Source organism: Vavraia culicis (genome assembly GCF_000192795.1).
Source record: "Vavraia culicis subsp. floridensis unplaced genomic scaffold supercont1.63, whole genome shotgun sequence".
In the NCBI taxonomy this organism is placed as follows: domain Eukaryota; kingdom Fungi; phylum Microsporidia; family Pleistophoridae; genus Vavraia; species Vavraia culicis.
In genome coordinates this window covers 1-12,257 of record NW_007360666.1, presented here as the reverse complement: position 1 = coordinate 12,257, position 12,257 = coordinate 1, and the positions used below count along the sequence as shown (strand labels likewise).

Here is a 12,257-nt window from a genome sequence, read left to right as displayed (position 1 = left end):
CTATGCTTTCGAAAATTATGAAATCACTGCCAGCCTTATCCTGATCATCTTCAAAAACAAAATGTATTTGAGGCTTGTTTCAACATAACCATACAGATTGATCCACACGGTTGTTCTGTTCTTTTCTTCTTTTATGCTTAACTAATTATCTTTACTAAGATAGACCTAATGCTCTAAAAGAACTTTTCTTTAAAGCTGATGTGGTCTAAAAGTTTCTATTTACCGGTTATGAGAACAACAAAAACTACGTACAAGAAACATAATCATCTAAGCCTATTACTTAATTATCTCCACCCGTTTCCATAGACAAACGACTCGTTTGCTTCATCACTTTACTTCTCAATACGATCCAAAATATCATTTGCTCACAAGGGCATCGGTTCAAATCTTTCTTTGCGGAATACTTATGAAAATGATTAAGAAGTCTCAGCACGCACCCAAGAGGTGTACTAGCAGGAGTTTTATAGATGGCAAGCGTTGACTCGTTAGTGGATAGAATGGAGAAGTCCACAAAGGATACAAAATTCTCATCATCACGACATGGTATATGACATAACTCTTGAAACATCTCTAGCCGATGGTAAGCTTTGACTTTCTGATCTGAAAATATACCGTTGTAACTCATACGATAGAGGGCAAACAACCCAAAAGATTGATATATTTAAAAACTATAAATCATGCCAACATCGGTCAAAAATACCTATCATTTTGTACACAGTACAAATGCTAGTCTGCAATGTTGTAATAAACAAAGAAATTCCCTTTACAAGCACCTTAAGAATATCCTGGACCTTTATTTATTTTTAAACTAATAACCCAGTGAGTGCAAGAATTATGCACCATACAACACTCCTTGCTACGGATACCGCATTTGTGCATCCGTTGCTTTGTGTCTTGGTTGTTTTTTCGGTAACTGTATCATTGTCATTCTCCTCTTTGTTTGACGATTCACTTTTCCTTTCCTTAGAATCTTTTACCCTGCTTTCTTTTACAAAAATCCTTACTGTCACTTAGCTTAGAACTTCTTTTAAAAGTAGAGCCCTCTTCTTCAAATTTCTTACGTGCGTCCAGATCGTTAGTCTCATCCTCTATCTTGTACTCAAGAGCAAATACCTTCGTATTATTTTCGTTGTAGGGCATCCTTAGAGACGAGGTGTAAGAATGATCTTCATGAGACACACTGGCATAGTCTTTCTGGTTACCTCTTCTGTCGAAGTTTCTTAGTTTTTTAAGACTTTGTTCTAGCCCTTTTATGTCCTTGATCATGTTGTAGTTAATTTTAGAAGTGCTGATTCTTGGATTTTTTGGAAAAATGCCGGCACCTGATGACCGTTCCTCCTTCTTTCTATGGTTGGTGTTATCCTCGTCACCGATGTCCTCTATCAGAACGGTTTCAATGTTTTTTTCTTTGCTGTTCGGCGCTACACCGTCTCTTAAATCTTCGTCATCATCGCATTCTACCTGGTATATTTGTTCGCTTCTGTCCTTATTTATTCTGTTAGCAGTTTCTTGTTCATCAGCATGCATTTCCACGGTAATGTCTCCATCCAATTCATCCTGTGCACTTTTCTTGTCCGTATCACCTTTTACCCTCTTCATTTGCGTGTTTACGGCATAAAAACGTGTAAAGGGCAGGATCTTTATGTTCTTGTGGAAAAGAACATGCAAAATAACACCTATAGATTCAACCGAGTACAAAAACCTATCCCTAAGTACCAGTGACAGGCCTTCATTTGTTGCATTAAGCGAAAGCAGGGTGGGAATAAGAAAATCAATAAAATTTGGCAGTTCTATGTCTTCTGTGTCGAGGCTCGGCGTGGTAACAATCAAGTTCTTTTGTTCGCAATGTTGTTGTGCAAATTCAGGCCATCCAAAACGGGGCAATCGTACAAAACGCGGCACTAAACCGGTTATTCGTTTAAACTTCCCTATGTATCGATCAATGTCACGAACATTTTTGATCTCCTCTGTAATGGCCAAGCCTACTTCATGGTGCTCTGCCATTCTTGCTATCAGGTCTGCATCGTTAATTCGGTACGGATCCACGTGAAAGCACACAGGAAGGTTGTAGTACCGTAGGTATTGCAGCAGTTGATCGGTATGTTGTGATGGTCCCTCATCGAAGGAGATTGCTGCTACGGTCACCGCAGCGATGTGCTTAAACAAAAGAAGTATCATGCATTATTATGTTCAGTTTTCTTTTATAGCTTTACCATTTATGCAGTGCATGAAAAAATAAGAATCGTGCTTTATTCAAAACATCTTAATAACTGCCATAGCTAGAGCTGCATTATCATACCGTTGTTTACAAAGGTGTTTTGTTTAATGCTGGTAGGGGGCAACATTAAAAATACTTGCTAGTGAATTTGGTTAGATGTAATGAGAGATTAAACAACGCTTACCGTACGTGCCTGCCCTCAAAAATTGCCGTAAAGTAAAGAAGAGTAAATGATAAATGCCATAGTAAGCATGTATACGTTGTGTGCTGCAGTGTATACCCTACAATGAAAATGAGAGTTTGGTATTTATGGCAAAGGACGTGAGCAGCAATGCTGTTCTTTTTGTTTATGTGAGGGGTGGTGCGCTTTAAGTAAACAAACTGCAAAAAGAAGCGCTGTCATGCGTACATCATGGCTTTTTTGTCTTTCAGCAACAGGAAAGAGTAGTGGTGGAAAAAGTCCTTTATACCAAATATGATATCAAACCGATTGAGAAAAGAAAGGACGGAAAGGGGAAATGAATAAAATGTAGAATAATAGATATTTTGTGAACATGCTGCATCGTTAAAATCGTAGATAGCACAGTTAATTCAATATTACCATACAGGGTTAAGATGGTAAGAGGTCCTTTCATCAAACCAATCATTGATGTTATTACTTAAATTGGATTCGTTTGAAACGCATTTATCGATTCTTTCTGTGGCAACAAATGCAAAAGCGCTAAACAACAGCAATATCGGTGAGTTGAACAAGTATTGATCAAAGTGGTACGATGTGGAACATATACATGCTATCATATAAATATTTACACGTAACAACTTATCATCTGTGCGAACACCTCGGTATTATCTCCTTTTGTTCCATCTTTGCCATTTCTTTCGCATGTTCGTAATTGCACCTCACCCCATTAAATACGATCATTTTTCCCCATGTTAATGAGCGATACCGTTCCCAAAAAGAAAAAAGATTTCAAGACAAAACTGCTAGTTGTTGCCTTGAAGGGCCTTATGTACGTTATACAGGTAAATAGCGGTGCTTTGGAGATAATTGTGCGTATGTTTGATGTGATTTTTTAGATAGTGCGATAAAACCACGGAACTAATATGCGTGGATAAAAAATAAGTTTTAACGCTCATCATCTGTGACGAAGCAGGGTATTTAACCTGTGAGTATCGTTTGCTTTTATCTTTCATCGGATGCACGTTTATTACCTCTCAGAATAAACCACCATTGTATTCGTGGATTTGGCCATGTTTAATTTATGAATTTTACTTTTCGGGTGTTGTAAACGTTCTTATTTATTCTTTTGGTCTGTCCCGTTGCTCACCATTACAATGATTCGTTTTGCACCACACTATGTCTGTTCCATTAGCCGGTATTATAGCGCTGTTGCATTATACCAGTAACTTCTTATATTTGGTACCGATTATCTTTTCTCCAACTAAAATTATCATTTACATGATATGTACGCTACTTTCATCCACAGTAACAGAAAATTTTGCACAAAATTACAATTCGCTTTATTTCAAGCCACTTTTACTTGTTGGGCACCTTTGGTGTGTAAAACAATTAATTTAGTGCTGTACGTACGAAGAACGGCGTAGAACCGTATGAATGCGTGAAAATGCTGTGGCATTGAAATGTAGGTGTTTTTACAAATGTGCGTGATGAGGTATATGCTGTGAATGATGAGGTATATGCTGTGAATGATGAGGTATATGCTGTGCGTGATGAGGTATATGCTGTGAATGATGAGTTGTTCTGCTGAATTACGATTAAATAGAAAAGTGCACTGAGTCATAGCCTTAGCGATCTTTGCTCCGTGCGAAGGAATATTTTGCGGTGGAATTGACGGTATAAGAAGAGATGGCAAAGAGATCGGTCGTGTAAGGTGGAAAAGTGGGTGAGTTAATGGTATGGATAATAGTAACGGTATGGAAATGAATGAAGTGAGATACCAAGCGGATGGCATGGAAATGCAGATAAGAAGAATACGAAGAATAAATAAAGGATATTTCAAGGTGTGCTGATATAAATACCAATATTTGCACTTTTAGGCCATAAGAATGGGTTAGAACGCATGTATGGTAAAAGAACGTGATTTACAGCATTTATTCACACGAAGCACGGTACTAACGGTTCAAGTTTGCAAGATTTGCTAAGTATGCCTGGATGGTAAAATACTTTGTGTGTATAACGCGTTATATGCACCTCATTTGTTAACACGCATTACCATGCGTGTTAGATGGTGCAATTGCTAACACAGAACCTGCTTATTGAGCTCATCTCACACACCATACATTAATTCCGTTCTCCTGTTCGGGTCCTTGATACGAAATAAGTTTTGGCCCTTCTCACGTATGAAAAACAACTCTGATATGTTGAAAAGAATGGTAGAGAAGCAAAATAAAGAGATTGGAATGATCAGAAGCAACAAAAGAGACAATGCCAACAACTATGGAAGAGTAGCGAGCGATGATGTTAGAGAATGTCCGGATGGGAAGGATAGCAATACGAGCTGTAATATTGATGCTGAGATGGTTGATAATAGTGTTAAAGAGTACAACGAGAGCGGAGTGGTTGGCAATCCTGTCCATACGAGTACCTCCCATACCAATAATCCTACCATTGGCACTGCCGGTAATGGTGGAGACAATGCCTCCCGTACCGCTCCCTCGTCAACCGGTCAAAAAACGAAGATTAACCTGAAAGTGACCAAAGAGTACAAAATTGCGGTCTCACCATCCTCAAAAGCAGTGCTCCAAGCGATGCTAAAATTTAGGACGGCTCAGTATGACGTTAAAAGCAACGCATGGCACATAGGACTGAGTGATTATAGCGCAGCCATAAAAGAGCTTCGTAAAATCTTCGTGTTTGACCGAATACCGAACGACAGCATACGCATCTTGAATAAATACTCGATGAAAAGGGAGTATGAAGACTTTGTAGATAGAGAGGTGGCTAGGACATGTGTCTTCAACGGGAGTGGGCCGGTTAAGAGGGACATAACAGGGACGAGTAGCGATGAGATGGTGAATAATGGTGAGATGAGTAGCAAGAAATCGCTAAATGCGTGTAGTACCGCTGTCAGTAGCGGAGCAGTGTTCCCTACGGCAACCACGAGCAACAAATTCTCATTCGTCCATCTAAAGACGTACCTGTTACCGTTCCAAAAACAATCGGTGAACAAGGCGATATCGAACGGCGGCCGGATAATACTGGCAGATTCTATGGGACTGGGAAAGACGATACAGGCGCTCTCCATTGCCCTGTACTACTCGCTGGAGTGGCCCTTGCTGATTGTTGCACCCGCATCGCTTTTGGACAATTGGCGCGATGAAATTGAAAAGTTTTGCGGAGTGAAAGTGTGCGTGGTGAGAGACATCGGAGACATCGGCAACGGAAGCGTGTTCGTAGTGTCCTACGACTTTTTGAGCAAGAATGTGGCGCACTTTGAAAACATGGTCGTAAGGAATGATAGAGGTGAGAAGAATGAAGAAAGGAATGCGGACAATAGCACTGCTAACCCTGCTACGGTTGCAGATACCAGTAATGCGGGTGTTGCTATCTCCGATACCACGGCTGCTACTAAGACCTTTTCTGAGCGTGCCCGTACGAATGACCCCACGGCCACGTCTAATACACTCCGAGGCACACAAAAAGTAAGCGGCACACTAACAACCACCAGCAGGATAAACGTAATAATAGTAGATGAGTGCCATTACCTGAAGAACATGCAGTCAAAACGTACACGGACACTGCTCCCGTTCATAAAGAAGATGAACAGGGTGGTACTCGTGAGCGGCACACCTGCACTCAGCAGGCCTATTGAGCTGTATCCGCTCATCTACGTGCTGGAAGGCTTTAACTACAATGATTATGCTAATCGGTACTGTATGGATGGAAGGAGCCGGTTCAACAGGTTTATGAGGCACAAGGGGTGCAGTAACTACGATGAGTTGAGCTTGGTCATTGGTGGGATGATGGTTAGAAGGACCAAGGAAGACGTAATGAGCGACTTACCGAGAAAGTACCGTGAGCATGTGCTGTTGGAGTGTACCGGCAGTACTGCTGGCAGTGGTGTGAGCAGCACAAACAATGCAGGTGCAGGTACCGGCAGCACATCTGCCAACATCACCAGTATAGATGACGTAGATCACACGATCATGGCATTGTACGCACAGGCTGCAGAGATAAAATTGAGCAGTGTTATCACGTACATACACAATTACATTCACAAACACATAAAAGGCACGGCAAACAAATTGGTGATATTCTGTCACCACAAGTGCATGATAACGGGCATTATCAATTCTTTGGACGTTGGTCATATAAAAATAGATGGATCGGTAAGCAGCACCATAAGGCAGCGCCTTGTGAACTCTTTTCAGTTGGATGACAGCATAAAAGTGGCTGTGCTCTCAATAACGAGCGCTAATACAGGATTAAATCTGACTGCGGCTAGCACGGTCATTTTTAGTGAGTTGTATTGGAACCCTGGCAATTTGTTGCAGGCTGAGGATAGGGTCCACCGTATCGGACAGCGAAGGGATGTTCGTGTGTATTTCTTGCTTGGGAAGGGAACGGTTGATGAAATGGTGTGGCCAAAGATTGTGGGCAAACTGGGCGTGTTAGAGCGGTTAGGTGTAGGTGAAAATGTGCTGAAGAGCGTTGGCGAGCGGAAGGGAGGAAGCATTTTGAGTGCTTTTGAACGGATAAAGGGCGATAAAGGAGCGTAGCAGCGGACTATGCGGTGCTTTGCGCATTCCATGAAACTAGTAGGCGAAGGTACAAGAACGTGTATTCTTCAATATTTGGTGTAAAAGGAAAGTTAAAATGCGTTTTTAAGAACGTAGGCAGGTTTTCTAGTGCATAGCTCAGCTCAAACGACATGCTAGTTGAACAACCGTTGGCCGAGGATGTTTCTGTGCCATAAATTAATGGTAACCAAGTGATGTACGTTGACCGAACAAAAGCATTTCACAACCTATGCACACAATGATGATGGACATGAAGAACCCTTCCACAATTTTTTTGCTAAAATCATGTTATTTATTCACACGCGAACTTCGCTCAAGGCCTGATCAATGGCATTCTAAATGAATTATTGCAAAAATGAAAAGCTCTCAGTTAAGACCGCGTTTTATAAACACATGTTCTCTGAACTGTGCTCAACGAGGGGGCAGTTCGTATTTTTGAGGTACCTGCTCCTCATGCCAACATTAAACAGCGTTCTTACGGAACATTCTCATTGCTTAAAGGGCGTACTTTCTGTAAATCGGGTGGGAAGTGATCCTCCTACGATTGTACTCCCAGTTCATCACTGTGAGCGAATATATGGCGTATTGCTCGATGAAGTGACAGGAAATAATGTGTTGTTACCATTACCAAATGCTCTTACGCTGTTACATATTTGATATGATACGCCAACGTACATCAACACGTATAAATGTTATTTACCGCCATATGTAGGGAATATACCACCGTTTTTGATGTATTACTGTATCAGGTGCTCGTGAACAGAGGAGCCTATGAAAAGACTTACCGTTAGGAGATGCTCAACGGTATTTATCGGTGACAGATTCGGAATACCATCCTGGTGAGGGGGGTGTGCTGATGGGCCATACCTGATTCGTTAAACACGTGCGATACACCTGCATCAAAGCTGCCCTACAACGAATGGGCACCTGGCAAACGCACTTTTATTTACAGTTGTGTTTGTTTATGAGAACATGAAACGATCACAAAAAAATGTATAAAAGCATCGTAAACTTTCAAAATATGCTCGGAGTAATTCACACATCGCTGCTGTTCCTCACATCGCTCATACTCACATCGATTGAACTGCACAAATTGGAGGCACTCGTACATTTCGAGAAGAGCTACAAAATATCGTACGATATAGCCTTTCAGTTCAATAGAATGGTTACATCGGAGGCTGTGCCATTGCTAATATTCATGGTTCTGAACTTTCTCAGACCTACAATTATCCTGCTGCTGCTTATCGGCTTGTATGAAATATATAAGGTTGTGAAGGAGTGGAATTTCGTCAATCCGGTCTATTTGAGAGATGAAATGGCATTCAGAAAGAGAGAGGTGTGCTTGAAAGCCATGTTTTACCTATGCTTATTCGTTTTTTATACGTTAAATATCATAAAACTGGTCAAGAAAGTGTTCTTTGGATGACGGGGCTGTGTTACGGTATTGGTGTGGCTTGGAAATGAAACATTTTGCATGCATTTAATAGCGATATGGCCAGAAATAATGCTGCCAATGATTCATCAAAGAATCCGGAACAAGTGCAGTTGACAGAATAATATATTCTAGCGAACATAGCCAACGTGACATTACTAGTTAAAGCTATTAATTCATACTTTTAGTGTAACTGGCCAATAACAACTAAATATCTGTCCAAATTACCATAATTACACGTATCACTCCTGTTTTAACCACAAATCCGTGCTTTGTCGATAAAATGGTGGTGACCCATCTCTCTTGAACCATCTTACCAGGTAACACGTACTTTACCACGGCTCGGTTCATGTTGTTACATCATTTTAGCGCAAAGAGTTTTCTGTGATCCTTTCATAGGTACTTATGTTTGATTGTGGGATACCATCCTCTATCTATTAATATCCTGTCTTCTATTTTCAAATTAAACTCATTTACTGTTTCAACTGCTCCTCGCTTTACTTCTCCGTAATTGGTTGTAAATAGCATTCCTTCCGTATACCACAGCTTTAGTTCCACACTCAAACATCACAATAGTCTTTAAATAGCCCGATCATATTTCTTTTTGCAAAGCAAACAACATTTTATTGCTATATAATATTATCGCTATGGAATACGTTTACCGCAGTTTTAAACAAATTTACTTAAATAGTTCTTTTCATCACACACAACATGCATGCATCTCGATCTACCATTCCATTCATCTCCTCAATCAGGTTAATCTTGTGGTAGAGCACTGCTAATTTTGTTCGAACGCATTTATTTATCAGCCCACAGCCAATATCAACCAAACACATATTGTGAGTTTTTCATCCCCATCACAATTCGCGCAATTGTTCACAGAAAAATTGGAATGAACGAGCACAAAAAGCAGTTGTTGCTGAGGTATTACCAGCTGAAATCATTTTACAAGCGATTGGGTGTCATAAAAAAAGCGTTACAGGTCAAACAAAAGTCTGCATTCAAGTATTCGGCCACGGACAAAAGTACAAATTTTAACATTGATCACATTGTGAGGCGAAAGAACATGGCGGAGCTGATGGACATCCACAACACACTATGGATAAGCACAAAGAATATATACGGCTACAGATACAACATATACGGCAGGTACTTGAACAGGTATTGCTTGGATAGGGATGGCGATGCATTAAATGTACCGCTAAATGAGGTTAATGGTACTAATTTGCTAAAATTTGCCATAGAAAACAAAATACAGCCAATTGTGCTTATGAGAAAGATTTTAGCGCTGAGAAAGAAGGTAAAAGACAAATTCTCATGTTTTGAAATAGAGAAATTGAAGGAACTGGTCGGTGAGCATGGCAATAATTGGGTGCTGATTTCCAAATATTTAGATAAAACACCGCAACAGTGTCTGCAATGCTACAAGAAGCTTGTGAAAAAAAATGCTGGCCGATGGTCAAGTAAGGAGGACGAACTACTGCTGCAGGCCATTCAGAAACACGGTACAAAATGGATGAGTGTTAGTGAACACATCGGTACGAGAAACGATATGCAATGCCGAGAGCGATACGTGAATGTTCTGAGTGTGGCTAGGAAAGAGTGGACCGAGGGGGATGATAAGCAATTGGTGGAGCTAGTTGGTAAGTTTGGACGGAGATGGAAAATTATTGGGGATCTTATGGCAAGAAATAACAAGGAATGTAGACGGCGCTATTTCAAGATTTCTGCGGAAAGGTGAGGTGATAAATTACCGTTGCTGTTGTGGTAGCACAAACCAGATCTTCACACGTGTTTAACATGGCGTTTTAGATATTTGCTGTATGTAACTGCTCTCTTACCGGTAGCTTGTGCATTGCAATCGTTAAGATGTTTGTTGTGCAGGTCCAGGGCTGTTATCTAATATTTGAAAATTTGCAACAACCAAGCTTAGAACCGTTTGTGCTCAAGAACAGTAAAGGAAAGAGAGTTAAGGCTAACAAACCGGTACTAGACAATGGCTTGTGGAGCAAATACCATGTTCTGGGTGGTATTCTATCCTCGGTAAAATTAATCTTGTTAATCTGTCGCTTTCTCATGCCGATATTTATCATTTCTATCCACTAAAACCATCGAATGTGCCAATCGTACGGTGTAAGGCAGTACGTTCCTGTTCAAAACACCATGTTAACAATACTAGCCAGACAAACTTGCATAACCTGAGCAAGTGTTGGATCAAATGTGCATGTTTAATATTTGTGAGATATACCGTGCATGAAATTGTGCTAGCTATACCGGTACATAACACCTGTTGTTAAAAAATAAGTTTTTAATGTTGACCTGGGGAGGCAGCGATTTTAACAAGATTATTATGTGTTACTAGCTGTGCTATCTCCGCTTACAAAACCGATAAATTAATGACCTATAAAATGATAATTTCTTCTTTTAATACGTTTTTAACTGGTTTTAGGTCTTTTAGCATCGTTTTAAGAACTGCTTACACTCAGTACCATGTCCTTTTAATCTTGTCTATAACGAACTGCTAAGCGTGTCTTGGACACAATAAAACGTAAAATAGTGTTAATACTACTATTACGTGTTGGACCTGCATGTTGGTTCAGCATTTATAGACAATCAAACATTTCATCTTGTCGATACAGGATGAAATTAACGAACACTGCTGTTGGCATGTGTTAAATACAACGAATATTCAAACATCCATCTTAAGCACGATTACCGATTTGTTTTACATCAAAATTATTTTTGGGACCGCACAACCAGACAAGATTCTTTGTGTGATCAATAAATAAAATTTTTACCGTTCTAATCAACTACCCACTTACTTTCACTGCCGTAGCACCGGATATTTTTTATTTTTTTATAGCACTGGATTGCGTAGAAATCCACAGCAGTAAGTTTTGAATCGATAATGCACAGCGTAATTTTTCTTTTAAAACTTGAGAAGATCTTGTGGTCGAAATTTGGAACAACATCAACGCCATTGAGCACCAGGTAATGTAATTGTGTGAAAGCGGATATTGTTTTTAGCGCTTCACGGCTCAAATCTGATCCTATAATAGTTAACCTCCTGATCTTTAATTTGATTGCTGGCGATTTGAGTAGAGTTGTCATCAATCTACCACTCGAGTTCACAATTACAAGCGTTTTCAAGCCCCGAAGAGTCCCGATAAGCGTAACTACTCGGGGACTGTGGCAACCATTAAGGGTAACCTTTTTAATCTTCCACGTATCAACACTACTCCCAAAAGATGACCAGTTTATATTCGTTGCATGAGGCCCATCAGCGATGATAATTTCCTTTAAACTTGGCAGTCTGACATTCTGAACAAATATGAACAGCTTGCTAAGATCGCATATGTGGAAGGAGAGAGTGTGCAGTTTTGCCGCCCATATGGCATCTTCTTTATATGAATTAACAGATTCAATAAACATCATACCACATAACTGAATATTCTTTACAAATAGCAATTTGTTTGGTGCTTGACTTATTACCTTTGATACCAGCAAATCTTTAAGCATTAATTCCCTTAGTGTCACAATGTTTGCTATGCAATTGATCAAAAAAAGATAATTTGCCTCAACTAAATCTATGCTGCCATTGTAACTACAGGTATCATGCATCATATCAACACTAAGACTTCTCAACTTCTTAAACATTCCAAGTAATTTGTAATCTAATTTTGTTACTGTGCTCAATCTTAAGTCTAATATGCTGTTATTTTCTATTAAATGGCCTGTCCAGTTGAGACTAAGTGCACTTAAAGTTTGGAAAGTACGCAAATCCTTTTTAAAGCTTGTTGTCGTTTCGCATTGTGCATGTTTGTCGTAACAGAGAAGGCGCTGCTG

The 12,257-nt window shown here is 40.0% G+C and overlaps 8 protein-coding genes across 8 annotated transcripts; 4 read left to right on the top strand and 4 right to left on the bottom strand.

Annotated features, from left to right (window-relative positions):
- Positions 1-280: 280 nt before the first annotated feature.
- VCUG_02437 (uncharacterized protein) lies at positions 281-625 on the bottom strand (the record flags this gene model as incomplete). Its single annotated transcript, XM_008077254.1, has 1 exon — positions 281-625. One exon carries the CDS (start codon positions 623-625, stop codon positions 281-283), a length of 345 nt encoding a protein of 114 aa, XP_008075445.1.
- A 338-nt stretch (positions 626-963) lies between these two features.
- VCUG_02436 (uncharacterized protein) lies at positions 964-2,178 on the bottom strand (the record flags this gene model as incomplete). Its single annotated transcript, XM_008077253.1, has 1 exon — positions 964-2,178. The coding sequence occupies one exon, from the start codon at positions 2,176-2,178 to the stop codon at positions 964-966; it is 1,215 nt and encodes a 404-aa protein (XP_008075444.1).
- Positions 2,179-3,744: 1,566 nt separating this feature from the next.
- Positions 3,745-4,191, bottom strand: VCUG_02435 (uncharacterized protein; the record flags this gene model as incomplete). The annotated part of the gene is made up of 1 exon (XM_008077252.1): positions 3,745-4,191. One exon carries the CDS (start codon positions 4,189-4,191, stop codon positions 3,745-3,747), a length of 447 nt encoding a protein of 148 aa, XP_008075443.1.
- Positions 4,192-4,579: 388 nt separating this feature from the next.
- On the top strand, positions 4,580-6,958 carry VCUG_02434 (uncharacterized protein; the record flags this gene model as incomplete). The annotated part of the gene is made up of 1 exon (XM_008077251.1): positions 4,580-6,958. One exon carries the CDS (start codon positions 4,580-4,582, stop codon positions 6,956-6,958), a length of 2,379 nt encoding a protein of 792 aa, XP_008075442.1.
- Positions 6,959-7,318: 360 nt separating this feature from the next.
- On the top strand, positions 7,319-7,636 carry VCUG_02433 (uncharacterized protein; the record flags this gene model as incomplete). Its single annotated transcript, XM_008077250.1, has 1 exon — positions 7,319-7,636. One exon carries the CDS (start codon positions 7,319-7,321, stop codon positions 7,634-7,636), a length of 318 nt encoding a protein of 105 aa, XP_008075441.1.
- Positions 7,637-7,970: 334 nt separating this feature from the next.
- Positions 7,971-8,405, top strand: VCUG_02432 (uncharacterized protein; the record flags this gene model as incomplete). Its single annotated transcript, XM_008077249.1, has 1 exon — positions 7,971-8,405. One exon carries the CDS (start codon positions 7,971-7,973, stop codon positions 8,403-8,405), a length of 435 nt encoding a protein of 144 aa, XP_008075440.1.
- Positions 8,406-9,280: 875 nt separating this feature from the next.
- On the top strand, positions 9,281-10,809 carry VCUG_02431 (uncharacterized protein). The gene has a single exon (XM_008077248.1). It carries the CDS (start codon positions 9,304-9,306, stop codon positions 10,150-10,152), a length of 849 nt encoding a protein of 282 aa, XP_008075439.1. The 5' UTR covers positions 9,281-9,303; the 3' UTR covers positions 10,153-10,809.
- A 328-nt stretch (positions 10,810-11,137) lies between these two features.
- VCUG_02430 (uncharacterized protein) lies at positions 11,138-12,257 on the bottom strand (the record flags this gene model as incomplete). Its single annotated transcript, XM_008077247.1, has 1 exon — positions 11,138-12,257. A coding segment is annotated over one exon (1,044 nt), but the record flags the coding sequence as incomplete, so codon positions are not given.